Here is a 20,900-nt window from a genome sequence, read left to right on the forward strand (position 1 = left end):
ATGAATATTCGTGAATACGCGAAATTTTTTAAATCATGCAATGTTTTTGATTTCCCAAGCATTTGTTTTTCTTAAATCACGAACATTTTATTATTTCTTGAAGATTTTTTCAAAATACAATTTTTCAGAAATTTGAAACTTTTCTGAAATTCCGAATTATTTAAAAAAACAGAACAGCAACAGAACATGGGCCATCCCGCCCCCACATGGGCCGGCATAAAGAAACCAACGATGCAGGGACAAAAACACTAAATTTCTACAACAAATACTGTGAGCCACTAGTTAACGAGCGCTTCGTCGGGAGCCTCGCAACAATCAGCGCCACTTGGAGCGCTCTCAGCCATTCGCCACGTGTCGCGCTCTGGGCACTTTCTTTGGATTTATTTTTTATTTTTCCGCACGCGTTTTCGGCTATTTAAATGGTTTTTTCCGGGTTTTTTCGACGTTTTGGTTTTCCACCGGTCTTCCTTAGATTTTCGACCAATTTTTTTTCGAAAAAACTCATTTTCTTTCTTTTTCCTTTCGCGAGAGTCACGGTTTTGCTTCCACGAGAAGCATGTTTTTTATTTCGCGAGAGTCACGGCCGTGCCTCCCGAAAACGAAAAAACGTGTTTTCTATTTTTTTTTCCTTTCGCGAGAGTCACGGTTTTGTTTCCGCGAGAGGCACGGGTGTGCTTTCACGAGAATCACGACCGTGCCTCTCGTCACGGTTTTGCTTCCGCGAGAGGCACGGTTGTGCTTTCACGAGAGTCACGCCCATGCCTCTCAAGAACAGAAAGAACGCGTTTTCTGTTTTTTTCCTTTCGCGAGAGTCACGGTTTTGCTTCCGCGAAAGGCACGGGTGTGCTTTCGCGAGAGTCACGACTGTGTCTCCTCGGAAACGAAAAAAAAGTGTTTTCTCTTCTTTTTTCCTTCCGCGAGAGCCACGGTTTTTGCTTCCACGAGAGGCACGGTTGTGATTTCGTGAGCGGCACGGGCGTGCCTCTTTCGGAAAGGGGAAAAACCCATGCTCCCGGTTCGATTTTTTTGTCCGGTTTTTTGGCCGGTTTATTTTGATTTTTTACGCGAGAAATCCAACAGTGAAAACGGTTTGAGATTTGGACGCACGTTTTGAGAGATAAAACATTTTAAATAAATGGATCTATGAAAAAAAAAGGGAGAACTCCCAGGTTGCGATAATTGACGCGCTGCATGTGAGCCACTTGTCGCAACCTGAAGAGTTAGAGTGATCTTTGCAACGACTACTACTCAACTAGTGATTTCGACGAATACTCCTATACGCCACACTTTGCGGCAAAAGGACGCTGCTTCGCACAGGATACGCAGCGACTGGGCTAGCCCATGGCAGGGTCCATGTATCAAGCGTGATGAGAAGCCCATGCTGGTACTGTAGCAAAACAAGAAAAAACGAAAAAGCAACACATTCTAGAGGGAATCGAACTCTCGACCTCCCGAAAAGATGTGCTGCGGATAGCCATCTGAACTGATAATTCTAAATGACTAATGAGTAGCGCTGATGTCTAAGAACAAGCCATTATGCCCGAACTCAACACCATTGATTTTATTCGAACATATATTGGAAATTATAAAGATTTTTTTAAAACATAAGCAATGTTTCAAAGTTCGCACATTTTTTGAACATCGCAAACAAATTTTGGAAAATGTGATCATTTCTTGAAAATTTGGAAACCTCTTGAACAATTTTAAAACCTGAACTTTTTTGAAATTCTTGAACGATTTTTAACCCATGAACAAAATTTGGAAAACAGGAACACTTTTTAGGATTCAAAAAATTTCAAACGACGAACATTTTTGGAAAACTACTGAACATATTATGAAGTTGTGAACAAATTCAGAAAAAACAGTGAACATCACAAAGATTTTTTGAACTTCCCGAACAAATTTTGAAATTCAATATTGCTTAGAAAAGGAACATTTTTAAAATTTTTGAAAATTTTCAAATCGGAACATATTTTCCAATTGTGAACACTTTTTTGAACATGCGAACATTTATTTAACAATGTGAACAAATTAACAAATTTCATTTTTTATAAAAGTGAACAAATTTTGAAAAAAGTGATCATTTCTTGCAAATTCGGAAACCCTTGAACAATTTAGACCTCTGAACATTTTTTGAAATTCTCGAACGATTTTTAAGCCGTGAACAAAATTTGAAAAACAGGAACTTTTTTTGGGATTCAAATTTTTTTCTAACCCGGAATATTTTTGGAAAACTCCTGAACATATTTTGAATTTGTGAATGAATTTCAGAAAACGGGAACATATTTTTTCTAAATTTGTGAACAAAATTGAAAAAAAAAGAGAAAATTGTAGAAATTCCGAATTCAAACTTTTTCTGATGTAGAAAAATGAAAATGAAAAAAGAATATAATTGAAAAAGAAACGGAAAAAGGAAAATAAAAACTTGAGGAAGAATGAAGAAAGGAAAGAAGCAAAAAAAAGAAAAATCTGAAAAGTCGAAAAGCCAATAAAACTGGAAGGTTCCCAAGACCAGGATCCTGTAGCACGGTAATCCACCAGCAGTGGGCCGGCCCATGTCGCTCGCTCGCACCTGTTCCTTGTGCGTTCCCTCGACAGTTTGCCGCAATTAGCGTCAAATAGGATATTCATGAACCAGGAACATACAAAGTCGAGCGGTGTCAAGAGATAGCAATAAAGGATCTTTCAGTGCAGTAGCTCAAAATTCTCAAGGGGCTTACATGGGCCCGTCAGCTGTGATGAACGAAGGCCTCTCATATCCTGAAATTCTTGAGACTATGGCCTGCCACCAAAGTTTAACTTTAGCGGCTGATCTTAATAAATCAATGCTGAAGGCTTCTCAGGTGAAGGTAACAACTTATTGCAAAGGTTTGCTCAATGATCATTCAAGAGATCAAATATCGAGCACTTGCTTTTAACTATTGCTCTTTTGCTCATGAAGGGCGCTGATCTAATGTAGAGACGCATATTTTCGCTAAACACACTCTTTCTCTTTCACAAGGGAGTCATGTTTGGTTTTTTAAACCCATATGACCCTAATGTGATTCCTCTTAAACGTTCCTTTCGATAATAAAGCAAGTATGTTTATCCCTCAAAAGGAAAACTCTTGGAGAATCTAGATTTGTGTTGCTGGTTCATATTACATTGTTCTTTTCTTGATTACTAGTGTAAGGGCATGTCTAATGATGCTATTTTAGGAGTGACATGTAGGATAAATGTTGAGGTGAAGGAGAAAGAAATCATAAGAAAATGCTTGTCTTCTATTATTTAAGAGATGATCTCTTAGCTCAATATGTCTCACAATGTTTTAGGAATAGCTAGTTATTAAAGATAAAGCTAAGATATAATCTATTATAGACATACTTTTTTGTCATCCTAAATTACATGCAAGACTTAAAGAAAAGATTGTCTTATCAATCATTATACATGCCCTAAAACCAAACGGAATGAATTAAATTCGGTAAATACAAATGAAAACAGATTTTTCTGTAGCACCGTGAAAAACTGAAAATTTGTTTTTTTGGGGGTTTTGGTCTTCGGTTTATCGATTTTTATGCCCACCCCTACTCCCAAAAATCGGCCCAAATTCAAAAAATCAAGCAACTTACCATTAGCTAAACTGCAGTTATTTCTACTCCCACTATTTAGATTTTTTTTAAAAATTATAATTTTCCAGATTCACTATTTATAATTTTTTATTTTCTTTTAAATTTTTCAGATTCTGTTTGATGATTTTACTGATATAGATATTAAAACCATTAAGCTATGCGTGAAGGATGGCTTGGCCTCGGTGAGAGATCTTTTGCAATTTTTTTAGATGAAGGTGTGGATTATTTTTTAAATGTATTTTTTTAGATGGAGATGAGAACCTATGGTATTTTTTTAAATGAAGGGTTATGCAAAGTGGCACTCGCTGGTAGGCTGTTGTGATATTTTTTATTTTTATTTTTTATTTTTTTAGATGAAGGTGAGGATTTTTTGGGTGAAGCTGAGGACTCAAGAACTTTATGTATTTTTTTTCAATGAAAACGTGTGCATAGCTTCCTCCCAAGCGGCGTCAAAGGGTGGCGCCTCAATCACTAGTCGGACGTTGAGGTGTACACGGAAGGCTGGTCAGTAGAGCGCCACGACTACTTCACTCACTCCCACACACACAGACTCTGAATTTGTAAATGGATCCATATGCATACACTGCACGAGAGCTTGCTTGCTCCAACAATCCATGGCCTCCGACTCCGACCATGAGCGCCTCCGCGCGCTCAAGGCCTTCGACGACACCAAGGCCGGCGTCAAGGGCCTCGTCGACGCGGGCGTCACAGCCATCCCCGCCATCTTCCACCACCCGCCGGACTCCCTAGCCGACGCGCCCCATCACCATGGTCACCACCAGTTCGCCATCCCGGTCATCGACCTCGCCGGCCTCGCGACGCCGTCGGGGCGAGCCTCGGTGGTCGGCGCGGTAAGGGCGGCCGCGGAGACGGTGGGCTTCTTCCAGGTGACGAACCACGGCGTGCCGGAGTCGGCCATGTCGGAGACCCTCGCGGCGGTGCGGCGCTTCAACGAGGAGCCGGCGGAGGCCAAGGCGCCCTACTACAGCCGGGACCCCGCGGTACCAGTGCAACTTCGACCTGTTCCGGTCGCCGGCGGCCGGCTGGCGCGACACGCTCTACATGGAGATGGCCCCGGAGCCACCGCCGCGGGAGGAGATCCCGCCGGCGTGCCGGGCCATCGTGCCGGAGTACACGCGGCTGGGGCGCAAGCTCTTCGGGCTGCTGTCGGAGGCTCTGGGCCTCCGGCGTGGGTACCTGGAGGACACCGCCGGGTGCCTGGACGGGCTGAGCGTGGGCTGCCACTACTACCCGGCGTGCCCGGAGCCGCGCCGGACGCTGGGCACCGCGAGGCACTCCGACCCCAGCTTCCTCACCGTGCTCCTCCAGGACGCCTCGGCGGCCTCCAGGTGCTGCTCGACGACGACGAGTGGCGGCCGGCGTGGGTGGACGTGCCGGCGGAGGCGGGGGCGCTGGTGGTGAACGTCGGCGACTACCTGCAGATCCTGTCCAACGACCGGTTCAGGAGCGTGGAGCACCGCGTGGTGGCCAACGGCGCCGGTCCCCGGGTCTCCGTGGCTTGCTTCTTCCGCGCCGACGCGTCGACGAGGGTGCTCGCGCCGATAGTCACCGCCGGCGACACTGCGCGGTACAGGAGCACGACGGTGCCGGACTACGGCGCCAAGGGCCTGGACGGCGTCTCTGCGCTCCAGCGCGTCAGGATCTGAATGGATCTCATCTCACGGAATCTGAATGTATCCAAGTCAATTCTTGTGTGTGCTGATGATTCAAATTCATCCTAGCAATGCAGGATGCAATCTCTGTAGTAGTACATGTTTTCTTGAGGATGGAACTGTGGATTCAGTTGGAATTGCAGAGCAGATATAAATTCCCCTGAGATGAGATGATTATCAACAGAAACAGAATTACAGACAGTAACATGAACTGAAAATGAATAAACAGAACAGAACAGAACATACATCCCCTACAATGGAAACATGAACTGCAAATGGAACCAACATAAACAAATGGCAAGTTATTCACAGCGACTAGCACGACGGCGACGACGACGATGACACATGAACTAGTGGAGCTGACTTGAGATGGCTGATGACTTTCTTCAGCATCTGCCATGGCGGCATTCATCAGTGAGCGCCGCAGCTATGTACAGACAGACAGAGATACATCATGATCATCCTCCATTACTGAGTTACTGACTGAGCTAACCATCCATGCATCCATCCATCCACCAGTTAAGGGTCTGCGTGGCCCATGATGGCCTCGTCGCCGGAGTCGTAGCCCTCGGCGTCGCTCAGCTCCTCGTCGCTCTCCTCTTCCTCCTCCTCCTCCTCCGGGGATATGTCTTCAGGCTTGGCATATCTCTCACAATATTCTGAACAGAGATTTTTTAGCTTATGTTAAGGAAATACTACTGTATAATGCACTCTATGACAGAGATATGGAATACACAAGTCCTGGTACAAATCGGACCTTTGACTTTATTTTCATAGGCATTCTTGTCGCGCATCATCAGCGATGCCGCCTCGCCGTTCAAGGGGTCCGAGGGGTTCGGGTACAGGAGAAGCTGGGGCAGGAACACCTCAAAGATATTCACAAGGTCTGCAGCAGCAGCAGCAGCAGGAGGACAACAGCAAAAATGTGGTGCTTCAGTTGGTAAAATTCATCAAAGTTAAACTAGTTTTGATATATCGATCGGATTTACCGAACATTGGGCTCCAGGTCTGGTTGATCACATCCAAGCAGACAGAACCGGACCTGAACAAATCGACGGACAAACAAACGATGAAACCTGAGAGTATGTGTGTGCAGAGCAGAGAATGGTTGGTTTGTGAAATGAAGAAGAAAGAAAGGCTTACATCTCATCGACATTGGGGTGATAGATCTTGTTGGTGAAGCCAATGGAAGGGGATTTGTAGGGGTAAGCTTCTGTGAGTTCAACCCTCACCTTCCACACACCACCCTGGTAAATACCTGCAGCAAGGAAACACCAAATAAATTATAAGTCCTAGAGAGCAGATTGAAGGATCAAATTTGTTCAAAATTACTGTGTAATCTGTATGTACAGAGTTTAATTGCTACTACTTATATAAGCCCACCTCCCAAAATAAGTGTTGCTCGCTGATTTTGCGACACTTATTTTGGGACGGAGGGACTAGTACTCATGCAGTGGGGAAGAGAAAACTTTTTTCTTTTTTTTTTGCGGGGTTGGGGAAGAGAAAACTTGACAGCTGAACAGACAAGCACCAGTAGTTGTAGTACTAAACTTGCAAGAATAAATGGGTGAAAGCATGAGTGACATCATTTATTTTTGGGGGTATTGGTCAAATCTGTCTATTTGTCTCCGGCAACTTGTTGGTTGGGCAGAGCAGAGCACAGAGAGAGAGAGAGAGAGGCCATTGTGATGTGGATGAAGCACCTACCTACCGTACCCATATCATATAATAATGCAGGGTTAATAATAATAAGTCCTCCCATGCTCATCTAGTCAGATGTCATATGGATATGGATGGGGTACAATACAATCGTTGGTTATGTTGACAGAAACAAGCAAGTGAAGCAAGAAAGTCATTTCCCATCCATCAGAATGGCATGGATAAGCTGAGTTTCTTCAAATAAAAGTGGATTTTTTTTTCTTTTTGTTTCTTATAAAAAGGAAAAGATGAGATAAGCAGCTAGATGTGGAAGGGCATCCATCTCTCTACACGTTTCGGTTCAGAACCCTTTCCGTTTGGGTGAAAGCAGAGGTGTGTATGACTATGGGTGAAGATCCCAGAAAAGAGAAGCTACTTTTTGTTTGTTCGTTCCGAAATAAGGGGGACAGCTGAGTTCATCCTCCATTGTATTGTAGGTCAGGAAGGACTTGAACAAACAGGCAGATTTATTTTGGGAACAAACATGAGGGCAAATCAAGCAAGCAAAGAAAGAAAGAAAGAAACAGATACCATCACGCACCTAATCAATCAATCAAAGGAAGCAAAACAAGAATTAAGTTAAGCAGGAGGAGACAGATGGAGAGAGGGTGAGGGAGGAGGGAGGAGACGAACTGTCTTTGGGTCCGTGGAAGTGGACGAAGAACTCCTGCATCCCGTCGTTGATCATATCCACCTTGTAATCGCTCATCATCCTACAAGAGAAGCAAGCTAGTATTAAACATGAATCAACAATCCTCACAAGAGACAAGGAATGAATGGATGGATGCACCCAAAGGCCAAAGGGGAGGAGGACTGACAACTTCATCAGATCCATCTCCCTGCGCTTGCTTGGGGAAGACATCTCACTTCTTCTTCCTCCTTGCTCTGCTTCCCCTGCCTGTCTGTTTGTAGGTGGTTCTTTCTCTCTTTGCACAGAGAGAGAGAGAGAGAGAGAGGGGGGACAGGTGGTGTGTATGGGAGCAAGCACAGGGCTATAATATTCCAGAAAAGAGGAGTGGTGGCATGAGGGCCAATCTTATCTTGCACACATCAATAAATACTACTCCCTCTTGTTCAGAAATACTGAAGTACTTGTCAAAGAAATGAATAGAAATGGCTTAGCTAGAACTAAAATACGTCTACTCCCTCCGTCTGGAAAACTTCGTCCGAGGAAAAAATGATGTATCTAGTATTAAACTACGTCCAGATGCATCCATGGTTTGGATGAAGGAAGAACTATATAAAATAATATACTCCTACGTTGTACTAGTAGTTTATAAGAGTACGTACACTCGATCGTCTGCAAGAAAATAAATAAAATGGTTAGGTTACGTTTCGTCCACACCACGGAGACAGAGCAATGATCACGCACTTCCTTTTCAATTTTATTTTAAATCTTTATCTGGTTGAAATAAAAGTGCAACTTGTTTTGTTGCCGAAAGAGACTAGTACTCCTACTAGTAGAGTAGAGGATGGATGGACGAGTCTGGTGACAGGGACTACTTGTTGTGCACTGGAGTATCTTTTTCTGGACATGGAAATCAGCCGATGCACACGGATGGCTCTAGCGTCTTGTTTTTGCTAAATGGCCCCTCATGAAAATTAATTCATCCACCGACCTTCCCAAAAACTTATTTCGTCATCTGGCCCCTCGCATTCACGCCATCATGTGGCTAAATTACACGTGAGGCCACCGTCACCCAAGACGTGTCTGACCGGCCTGGTCCACGGTTGTCGGTGGCGTCGCCAGCATGGCACCTCCCTCTCCCGCTTGATGGAAGGACACGATACTACCTACAACCCCTGCTTTTAGATGGTCGGCCATCACGAGAGTCATCAGCATGTCTCGTTTCCTGCTGGATGAGCTGATTTAAGCCCCAAACACCCTATAAATAGGCGTCATCAATTTAGCGTTCATAAGTTGTAGATTCGTCGGACGGTATGTCGCATATATGATGGCACTATATAGAACCAGGCCATTAAACGTTTTACCTTGTAAAGTCCACACGCCCTCTAGTTTGGCGTGGTAAGGCCTCGTGTCAACCGCCTAGCCATTCAATATGATCGTTATATTTTTTTTGATTCATTTATCGCATGGGCGTGTTCTTCGAAAGTCCACAACGTAACTGGGTGGCTATAAAGGTGCATTACAGGTATCTCCGAAAGTGTCTGTTGGGTTGGCACGAATCGAGACTGGGATTTGTCAATCCGTATGACGGAGAGGTGTCTCTGGGCCCACTCGGTAATGCATCATCATAATGAGCTCAATGTGACTAAGGAGTTAGCCACGGGATCATGCGTTACGGAACGAGTAAAGAGACTTGCCGGTAACGAGATTGAACGAGGTATCGGGATACCGACGATCGAATCTCGGGCAAGTAACATACCGATGGACAAAGGGAATTGTATACGGGATTGATTGAATCCCCGACATCGTGGTTCATCCGATGAGATCATCGTGGAACATGTGGGAGCCAATATGGGTATCCAGATCCCGCTATTGGTTATTGGCCGGAGAGGTGTCTCGGTCATGTCTGCATGGTTCCCGAACCCGTAGGGTCTACACACTTAAGGTTCGGTGACCCTAGAGTTGTTATGGGAAATAGTATGTGGTTATCGAAGGTTGTTCGGAGTCCCGGATGAGACCCCGGACATGACGGGGAACTCCGGAATGGTCTGGAGGTGAAGATCGATATATTGGACGAAGGGTATTGGAGTCTGGAAGTGTTCCGGGGGTACCAGGCTATGGCCAGCATGTCCGAAAGGGGTTTCGGAGGCCCCGACAAGAGTTGGGGGGCCTTATGGGCCAAGGGGAAGGGGCAAACCAGCCCACTAAGGGGCTGTGCGCCCCTCCCAACCCCTCTCACGTAACCAGGAGAGATGGGGGCGCCTCCCCTAGGGCAGCCGCCCCTCCCGGCTTGGGGGGGCAAGTTTCCCGGGGGTGGGGGCGCCCAAACCCATCTAGGGTTTCCCCTAGGGAACCCTAGGGAGCCTCCTCCACCCCTTCCCCCTATATATAGTGAGGGAGAGAGAGGGCAGCCGCACCCCTGGCTTGGCGCAGCCCTCTCCTCCTCCAACTCCTCCTCCTCCTCCGTAGTGCTTAGCGAAGCTCTACCGGAGAACCACGAGCTCCATTGCAACCACACCGTCGTGCTGCTGGAGTTCTCCCTCAACTTCTCCTCTCCCCTTGCTGGATCAAGAAGGAGGAGACGTCCCCGGGCTGTACGTGTGTTGAACGCGGAGGCGTCGTCCGTTCGGCACTAGATCGGATCTTCCGCGATTTGAATCGCCGCGAGTACGACTCCATCAACCGCGTTCTTGTAACGCTTCCGCTTAGCGATCTTCAAGGGTATGAAGATGCACTCCCTCTCTCTCGTTGCTAGCATCTTCTAGATTGATGTTGGTGACACGTAGGAAAATTTTGAATTATTGCTACGTTCCCCAACAGTGGCATCATGAGCCAGGTCTATGCGTAGATTCTATGCACGAGTAGAACACAAAGTGGTTGTGGGCGATGATTTGTTCAATTTACTTACCGTTACTAGTCTTATCTTGATTCGGTGGCATTGTGGGATGAAGCGGCCCGGACCGACCGACATGCACTTGATGCATAAGGTGGCTAGCGGGTGTCTGTCTCTCCCACTTTAGTCGGATCGAATTCGATGAAGAGGGTCCTTATGAAGGGTAAATAGCAATTGGCATATCACCGTTGTGGCTTTTGCGTAGGTAAGAAACGTTCTTGCTAGAAACCCATAGCAGCCACGTAAAACATGTAACAACAATTAGAGGACGTCTAACTTGTTTTTGCAGGGTATGCTATGTGATGTGATATGGCCAAAACGATGTGATGAATTATATATATGTGATGTATGAGATTGATCATGTTCTTGTAATAGGAATCACGACTTGTATGTCGATGAGTATGACAACCGGCAGGAGCCATAGGAGTTGTCTTAATTTATTGTATGACCTGCGTGTCAATTAAAAACGCCATGTAATTACTTTACTTTATTGCTATTCGTTAGCCATAGTAGTAGAAGTAATAGTTGGCGAGACAACTTCATGAAGACACGATGATGGAGATCATGATGATGGGGAGCATGGTGTCATGCCGGTGACGAAGGTGCATGTCGCGCCTCGAAGATGGAGATCAAAAGGCGCAAGATGATATTGGCCATATCATGTCACTTTATGATTTGCATGTGATGTTTGTCATGTTTACATCTTATTTGCTTAGAACGACGGTAGCATAAATAAGATGATCCCTCATTGCAAGAGATGTGTTCCCCCTAACTGTGCACCGTTGCGAAGGTTCGTTGTTTCGAAGCACCACGTGATGATCGGGTGTGATAGATTCTAACGTTCGCATACAACGGGTGTAAGCCAGATTTACACATGCGAAACACTTAGGTTGACTTGACGATCCTAGCATGTACAGGCCTCGGAACACAAGAGACCGAAAGGTCGAACATGTGTCGTATAGTAGATACGATCAACATGGAGATGTTCACCGATGATGACTAGTCCGTCTCACGTGATGATCGGACACGGCCTAGTTGACTCGGATCATGTTTCACTTAGATGACTAGAGGGATGTCTATCTAAGTGGGAGTTCATTAAATAATCATATTAACTTAATTATCATGAACATAGTCAAAAGATCTTTGCAAATTATGTCGTAGCTTACGCTTTAGTTCTACTAAGATATGTTCCTAGAGAAAATTTAGTTGAAAGTTGATAGTAGCAATTATGCGGACTGGGTCCGTAAACTGAGGATTGTCCTCATTGCTGCACAGAAGGCTTGTGTCCTTAATGCACCGCTCGGTGTGCTGAACCTCGAGTGTCGTTTGTGGATGTTGCGAACATCTGACATACATGTTTTGATGACTACGTGATAGTTCAGTGCGTAATGTTAAACGGTTTAGAATTGAGGCGCCAAAGACGTTTTTGAAACGTCGCAGAACATATGAGATGTTTCAAAGACTGAAATTGGGATTGCAGACTAGTGCCCACGTCAAGAGGTATGAGACCTGTGACAAGTTTCTTAAGCCTGCAAACTAAGGGAGAAAAGCTCAATCGTTGAGCATGTGCTCAGATTGTCTGAGTACTACAATCGCTTGAATCGAATGGGAGTTAATCTTCCAGATGAGATAGTGATGGTTCTCCATAGTCACTGCCACCAAGCTATTAGAGCTTCGTGATGAACTATAACATATCAGGGATAGACATGATGATCCTTGAGCAACTCGCGATGTTTGACACCGCGAAAGTAGAAATCAAGTAGGAGCATCAATTGTTGATGGTTAGTAAAACCACTAGTTTCAAGAAGGGCAAGGGAAAGAAGGGATACTTCATGAAACGGCAAATCAGTTGCTGCTCTAGTGAAGAAACCCAAGGTTGAACCCAAACCTGAGACTAAGTGCTTCTGTAATGAGGGGAACGGTCACTGAAGCAGGACTACCCTAGATACTTGGTAGATGGAAAGGCTGGTAAGGTCGACAGAAGTATATTGGATATACATTATATTAATGTGTACTTTACTAGTACTCCTAGTAGCACCAGGGTATTAGATACCGGTTCGGTTGCTAAGTGTTGGTAACTCGAAATAAAAGGCTACGGAATAAACGGAGACTAGCTAAAGGTGAGATGACGATATGTGTTGGAAGTGTTTCCAAGGTTGATGTAATCAAACATCGTACGCTCCCTCTACCATCGGGATTGGTATTAAACCTAAATAATTGTTATTTGGTGTTTGCATTGAGCATAGACATGATTGGATTATGTTTATCGCAATACGGTTATTCATTTAAGGAGAATAATGGTTACTCCGTTTATTTGAATAATACCTTCAATGATCTTGCACCTAAAATGAATGGTTTATTGAATCTCGATCGTAGTGATACACATGTTCATGCCAAAAGATATAAAATAGTAATGATAGTACCACATACTTGTGGCACCGCCATTTGAGTCATATTGGTATAAAACGCATGAAGAAGCTCCATGTTGATGGATCTTTGGACTCACTCATTTTTGAAAAGATTGAGACATGCGAACCATGTCTATTGGTATATATGCATGAAGAAACTCCATGCAGATGGATCGTTTGGACTCACTTGATTTTGAATCACTTGAGACATGCAAATCATACCACATGGGCAAGATGACTGAAAGGCCTCGTTTTCAGTGAGATGGAACAAAAGAGCAACTTGTTGGAAGTAATACATTTGATGTGTGCAATCCAATGAGTGCTGAGGCACCTAGTGAATATCATTATGCTCTTACTTCACAGATGATTTGAGTAGATTCTAAGTATATTTACTTGATGAAATACAAGTCTGAAGTAATTTTAGAGTAAAGTAGAAGATCGTCGTGACAAGAGGATAAGATGTCTATGATATGATCATAGAGATGAATATCTGAGTTACGAGTTTGGCACACAATTAAGACATTGTGGAAATTGTTTCACAACTAATACCGCCTGGAACACCATAGTGTGATGGTGTGTCCGAACATCATAACTGCACCCTATTGGATATGGTGCATACCATGATGTCTCTTATCGAATTACACTATCGTTTATGGGTTAGGCATTAGAGACAACCGCATTCACTTTAAATAGGGCACCACGCAATTCCGTTGAGACGACACCGTATGAACTATGGTTTAGAGAAACCTAAGCTGTCGTTTCTTAAAAGTTTGGGGCTGCGACGCTTATGTGAAAAGGTTTCAGGCTGATAAGCTCGAACCCAAAGCGGATAAATGCATCTTCATAGAATACCCAAAACAGTTGGGTATACCTCCTATTTCAGATCCAGAAGCAAAAGTGATTGTTTCTAGAAACGGGTCCTTTCTCGAGGAAAAGTTTCTCTCAAAAGAATTGAGTGGGAGGATGGTGGAGACTTGATGAGGTTATTGAACCGTCACTTCAATTAGTGTGTAGCAGGGCACAGGAAGTTGTTCCTGTGGCACCTACACTAATTGAAGTGGAAGCTTATGAGAGTGATCATGAAACTTCGGATCAAGTCACTACCAAACCTCGTAGGTCGACAAGGATGCGTACTACTTCAGAGTGGTACGTAATCCTGTCTGGGAAGTCATGTTGCTAGACAACAATGAACCTACGAGCTATGGAGAAGCGATGGTGGGCCCAGGTTCCGACGAATGGCTCGAGGCCATAAAATCCGAGAGAGGATCCATGTATAAAAACAAAGTATAGACTTTGGAAGAACTACTTGATGGTCGTAAGGCTGTTAGGTGCAGATGGATTTTAAAAGGAAGACGGAAAATGATGGTAAGTGTCACCATTAAGAAAGCTCGACTTGTCGTTAAGATGTTTTCCGACAAGTTCAAGGAGTTGACTACGATGAGACTTTCTCACTCGTAGCGATGCCAAGAGTCTGTTGGAATTATATTAGTAGTTACTGCATTATTTATGAAATCTTGCAGATAGGGTGTCAAAACATTGTTTCCTCGATGATTTTCTTGAGGAAAGGTTGTATGTGATACAACCAGAAGGTTTTGTCAATCCTGAAAGATGCTAACAAGTATGCAAAGCTCCAGCAATCCTTCTAAGGACTGGAGTAAGCATCTCGGAGTTGGAATGTACGCTTTGATGAGATGATCAAAGATTTTGGGTTTATACAAAGTTTATGAGAAACTTGTATTTCCAAAGAAGTGAGTGGGAGCACTATAGAATTTTTGATGAGTATATGTTGTTAACATATTGTTGATCAGAAATGATGTAGAATTTCTGGAAAGCATACAGGGTTATTTGAAAAGTGTTTTTCAATGGAAAACCTGGATTAAGCTACTTGAACATTGAGCATCAAGATCTATAAGGATAGATAAAAAATGCTTAATAGTACTTTCAAATGAATACATACCGTGACAAGATTTTGAAGGAGTTCAAAATAGATCAGCAAAGAAGGAGTTCTTGGCTGTGTTACAAGGTGTGAGTATTGAGTAAGACTCAAGACCTGACCACGGCAGAAGAGAGAGAAAGGACGAAGGTCGTCCCCTATGCTTTAGACGTAGGCTCTACAGTATGCTATGCTGTGTACCGCACCTGAAGTGTGCCTTGCCATGAGTTAGTCAAGGGGTACAATAGTGATCAAGGAATGGATCACATGACAGCGGTCGAACTTATCCTTAGTAACTAATGGACTAAGGAATTTTCTCGATTATGGAGGTGGTAAAAGAGTTCGTCGTAAGGGGTTACGTTGATGCCAACTTTGACACTAATCCGGATGACTCTGAGTAGTGAACTGGATTCGTATAGTAGAGAAGTTATTTGGAATAGCTCCAAGTAGCGCGTGGTAGCTGCATCTACAAGATGACATAGAGATTTGTAAAGCACACACGGATCTGAATGTTGCAGACCCGTTGACTAAAACCTCTCTCGTAAGCATAACATGATCAAACCCTAGAACTCACTCAGTGTTAATCACATGGTGATGTGAACTAGATTATTGACTCTAGTAAACTCTTGGGTATTAGTCACATGGCGATGTGAACTTTGAGTGTTAATCACATGGTGATGTGAACTAGATTATTGACTCTAGTGCAAGTGGGAGACTGTTGGAAATATGCCCTAGAGGAAATAATAAAATGGTTATTATTTTGTTTCCTTGTTCATGATAATTGTCTATTGTTCATGCTATAATTGTATTAACTGGAAACCGTAATACATGTGTGAATACATAGACCACAACATGTCCCTAGTAAGCCTCTAGTTGACTAGCTCGTTGATCAATAGATGGTTATGGTTTCCTCACCATGGACATTGGATGTCATTGATAACGGGATCACATCATTAGGAGAATGATGTGATGGACAAGACCCAATCATAAGCATAGCACAAGATCGTGTAGTTCATTTGCTAGAGATTTTCTAATTTCAAGTATCGTTTCCTTAGACCATGAGATTGTGCAACTCCTGGATACCGTTGGAATGCTTTGGGTGTACCAAACGTCACAACGTAACTGGGTGGCTATAAAGGTGCATTTCAGGTATCTCTGAAAGTGTCTGTTGGGTTGGCACGAATCGAGACTGGGATTTGTCACTCCATATGACGGAGAGGTGTCTTTGGGCCCACTCCGTAATGCATCATCATAATGAGCTCAATGTGACTAAGGAGTTAGCCACGGGATCATGCGTTACGGAACGAGTAAAGAGACTTGCCGGTAACGAGATTGAACGAGGTATTGGGATCTTGGGCAAGTAACATACCGATGGACAAAGGGAATTGTATACGGGATTGATTGAATCCCCGACATCGTGGTTCATCCGATGAGATTATCGTGGAACATGTGGGAGCCAATATGGGTATCCAGATCCCGCTATTGGTTATTGGCCGGAGAGGTGTCTCGGTCATGTCTGCATGGTTCCCGAACCCGTAGGGTCTACACACTTAAGGTTCGGTGACGCTAGAGTTGTTATGGGAAATAGTATGTGGTTACCGAAGGTTGTTCGGAGTCCCGGATGAGACCCCGGACATGACGAGGAACTCCGGAATGGTCCGGAGGTGAAGATCGATATATTGGACGAAGGGTATTGGAGTCCGGAAGTGTTCCGGGGGTACCAGGCTATGGCCAGCATGTCTGAAAGGGGTTTCGGAGGCCCCGACAAGCGTTGGGGAGCCTTATGGGCCAAGGGGAAGGGGCAAACCAGCCCACTAAGGGGCTGTGCGCCCCTCCCAACCCCTCTCACGTAACCAGGAGAGATGGGGGCGCCTCCCTAGGGCAGCCGCCCCTCCCGGCTTGGGGGGCAAGTTTCCCAGGGGTGGGGGCGCCCAAACCCATCTAGGGTTTCCCCTGTGGCCGCCGCCCCTCCCCTAGGGAACCCTAGGGCGCCTCCTCCACCCCCTTCCCCCTATATATAGTGAGGGAGAGAGAGGGCAGCCGCACCCCTGGCTTGGCGCAGCCCTCTCCTCCTCCAACTCCTCCTCCTCCTCCTCCGTAGTGCTTAGCGAAGCTCTGCCGGAGAACCACGAGCTCCATTGCCACCACGCCGTCGTGCTGCTGGAGTCAACTTCTCCTCTCCCCTTGCTGGATCAAGAAGGAGGAGACGTCCCCGGGCTGTACGTGTGTTGAACGCGGAGGCGCCGTCCGTTCGGCGCTAGATCGGATCTTCCGCGATTTGAATCGCCGCGAGTATGACTCCGTCAACCGCGTTCTTTTAACGCTTCCGCTTAGCGATCTTCAAGGGTATGAAGATGCACTCCCTCTCTCTCGTTGCTAGCATCTCCTAGATTGATCCTGGTGACACGTAGGAAAATTTTGAATTATTGCTACGTTCCCCAACACCCCCCCCCCCCCAACCAGACCCAATTCCAAACCCCGAACACCAAGCCCAATCCGAAACCCTACCAGCAGAAGAGTGGAAGATATGTCTTTATTTAGCATTGGACGCTCTATAGCAGTCATATCGGTTTTATTAAGTTTCTTCGTCATCCCTTTGGGATATCATTTTTTTTCAGCCAATCTTAGTATTGGTGTTTTTCTATGGATTGCCATTTCAAGTATAGCTCCTATTGGTCTTCTTGTGATAGGATATAGCTCAAATAATAAATATTCTTTTTCAGGCGGTCTACGAGCTGTTGCTCAATCCATTAGTTATGAAATACCATTAACTTTTTGTGTGGTCGCAATATCTCTACTTGTGATTCATTAAAATAGGAATTTTTTCCTATATAATCCATTAACTATTTATATTCCTTTTCTTATTTAGTATTTGGGTTGGTAAGTTAAACTAGATAGCTATATGACTGAAACAAAACAGCTTATAAATTTGTAGTAAAAAGAAAATATCGCATTTCCTACGTGCAAGAAAAAAGTGGAAGTAAACATAAGCAGTGCAAACTTTTATCCCAAGGTTGATATTTTTTTAATTAGTCATCATATCTTGAAGCGGGCAAGAATAAATGATTCAGGATATGGAATTCCAATACTGGAATATCTGTAAGGTAAGCTTTATATGAATCAAGTTCAAGAGGTTGTAGATCAGTTCTATATGACATTGTAGAAGCTGCCAGACATGGGCTTGGTGAGTTTGATCTGAACAACGAAGCAGCTTCAGTAGTGGTACAAATGAGCGGTAAAGAAGGCAGCGAGGCCGACAGAGATGCAAGTTTGCTAGAAAGGCCTCTCGCTTGGAGAGGCGGTTAGCAGGCATGCACAGAGAGGAGGAAGAGGTGGAGTTGGAGGAGGAGGATGAAGAGCAGGCAGCGATGGACGTAATGGACCCGGAGCTTCCACTGATAGAAATATCCATGCATAGGAGACCACTGTCGCATCCGATGAGCTTATCGATGCAACTTTCGCTGATTCCGAAGAGGCGGAGGAGGAGGCTGAGTTGGAAAACTTGGTGAGCCACGCAGACAACCCCGAACGAAGGCCCAGCCGATGATTGTTCAGTCTGTTTGAAAAAGGAAATTTTCTGCACTGTATACTAGAGGGACATCAGCACACATGAGTTCAGAAATTTAACCGGTGATAACCTAGCAGTTGTTGCGGTGCAAAGGCCGAGGTTTGGAATCAGGAGGATGAGCATCTTGTGAGCACCAACCTTCCCCAAAAATTTGGCTACATCCACGACCCGAGGACCGGAAATTGGGTAAAAGGAAGAGAAACATCACTCACGTCATCGGGTGTTACTGACCTGGATTTTTTGAACATTGAAAATGGTCTGGTTGTTGATGGTGTTTATGGTACTAATGGTGCCGAAAAGTGGTCAGTGATGTAATTGGAGAAGCTGGTTAGTCGTCAACAAAACCTTGAGCACAATGAGTTTAATTTTTTACTCGTACAATATGATCAAATGATATTTCTCCTCGTAGATTAAGAAAGATAAAGAAGCACACAATGGCCTCTTCATGGGAGAAGGGCCCCCCAGAAGTATTGGGAAACCCTAAGCACCCCGGCCGCACGAGGGGAGTTGAGATTTTTGCTCCATGAAAATATGCCCGCAACCATTGTTTGCAAGAGAAGCGCGAAAAGAAGAAAGCGAAGAAAAAGGCTGGTGAAGATGAAAAATTGGAGGATTTTAAAGAGTCGTCGTTATTACAAAGCCTACGAACAGAGTTGTTGGGCGGAGGACCAGCATCACCAGCACCAGCACCGGCTGCGCCAATGATTGAAGGTCTGTAAGCACATCGAAGTAGTTGCGCTTCCATGGCCTTCCCTCAAGCTTAAGCTTTACTGCCCAAATTCTATCCCTACGATGAGGTTATGGTAAGTCGACGGTAAATATTCATAATACCACATACATGATACTCATAACCCATCTGTCTTAAGACAAAATTTACCATTTGGTTATAGGTTATCAAGCCCTACAAGCTTATAGTAAGGATCGTCGGCTGTGACGAGGCTGTGGAAGCTGCTTAGGGCCAATTCCACCCTCCTATCCTAGAGCAACCGAAAGTCCACAATGTTGTCCCTAGCCCCAAACATGGTACGGTCACCGTGGACGACTACCATCTCCCGTTCAAAAGTTTCAAGATTCCAGTACTCCCCTATGAAGAGATGAACACACTCGAGCTGGCGAAGGGTAGCCTTATCCAGTGGCTGAAGAGGGACATCATTTTGAAACAAGATGAATTAATTATTGCCGGGGTTGTGTAGGAACTCCTGAATTAGACAACTGATGGCAACTCAAAGGATACAATCATCACACTTTTCCGTGAGGCGGGACATGGAGGTGCCACACTAGCTGCGTGGCCGACAACCGTGAACCGGGGCCGGTCAAACACGCCTTGGGGGTACGTCGGATTGACGTGTAATCTAGGGACCTGGTTTGTTGTAAGGCACGAATCCGGCGCCAGATGCTAAAATAAGTTTTCCAGGAGCCTGCGTGCAGATTAAGTTTCTCAGGGGGCATTTAGTAAAAATAATACTGACTCTAGCTTAGCTTGTTGGGCACAACTAGCTAGTACTATTGCTGGCAAAAAGATACTATTGCATCAATCCAAAGATAATGATTCACAGAGAGAGAGAGAGAGAGAGAGAGAGAGAGAGAGAGATTCCATCCATGCTTTTCAGACCACTTCAACATCTATCATTTTCGTTTCTTTTATTTTCTTCTGCTGCAAGAGAAGATTCCGTCCTGCTCTTTATTTTATTTCTATTCACCCACAGCAAGCACCAGCAGACAAACAACCAATTATTTGAGTTTGGATTTGGATGAGCCACGTGGCCCTTGTTGCTATCAGTCACCAGCCAGGCAGCCACACTCATCCTCCTTCCTAGCCGTCTCTGTGGCTCAAGATATTAATCAGTAAGAGTAATTACCATTATTTATCAATGCTATATTTTCTTATGAAATGAAGGCCTTTTTTATATTTCTTAGTACATCATTTTGTAACTTGTAACACCAAAAAATATAACAGAGGAAACCGCCTCTGTTAGAGCAGAGCAGAATTTGACCCCAAGGAGGATACCGCCTCTTTTCGACCAATGTAAGTAATACATATTGTATATCACACAAGTTATGCCGTTAGGAAATATAACATATAACCTAAAGTTTCTAAGTTTCTAATGATGTACTAGTATGGAACAATAAACACTCAACCTCTTGCTTTTCAAACACCAACCAAATCCACACAAACAATCAACTCCTCATGGAGTAGAGTCAAATGTGATGTGATGATTTATATGCATATGGATGATAAGAAAGAAAGGGGGCCTCAACAAAACACAACACAACACAACAGGGTTGGTTGACCACAAGGTTAGGTTAGGTTAGGTTGGTGATGTGAAGAATAAACACAATCAAACCTCTTGCTTGTCAAACACCAAACCTACACAAACAATCAACTCATGGAGTATAATGTGGACCATAGCTACCTTTCACGAGACTCGTTCCATAGCAGCCGCAAAGAATAGATGCTACTATTATACATATTTCAGACTAGCTGTAGATG

General features: G+C 44.4%; 1 protein-coding gene and 1 pseudogene across 2 annotated transcripts; one reads left to right on the forward strand and one right to left on the reverse strand.

Moving 5' to 3' along the window:
* Positions 1-4,045: 4,045 nt before the first annotated feature.
* LOC123123981 (1-aminocyclopropane-1-carboxylate oxidase homolog 1-like) lies at positions 4,046-5,816 on the forward strand (annotated as a pseudogene).
* Positions 5,431-8,183, reverse strand: LOC123123982 (ubiquitin-conjugating enzyme E2-23 kDa-like). 2 transcript variants are annotated; one of them, XM_044544658.1, is made up of 6 exons: positions 7,798-8,127; positions 7,613-7,692; positions 6,425-6,539; positions 6,271-6,323; positions 6,039-6,167; positions 5,431-5,940 (listed from the first exon to the last, which is right to left on the reverse strand). In XM_044544658.1, exons 1-6 carry the CDS (start codon positions 7,839-7,841, stop codon positions 5,801-5,803), a joined length of 561 nt encoding a protein of 186 aa, XP_044400593.1. In that variant the 5' UTR covers positions 7,842-8,127; the 3' UTR covers positions 5,431-5,800. The 2 variants fall into 2 exon arrangements, with proteins under 2 accessions (XP_044400593.1, XP_044400592.1); XM_044544657.1 differs by having other exon boundaries at positions 7,613-8,183.
* Positions 8,184-20,900: the final 12,717 nt, after the last annotated feature.

Source organism: Triticum aestivum, chromosome 5D, assembly GCF_018294505.1.
Source record: "Triticum aestivum cultivar Chinese Spring chromosome 5D, IWGSC CS RefSeq v2.1, whole genome shotgun sequence".
NCBI lineage: Eukaryota > Viridiplantae > Streptophyta > Magnoliopsida > Poales > Poaceae > Triticum > Triticum aestivum.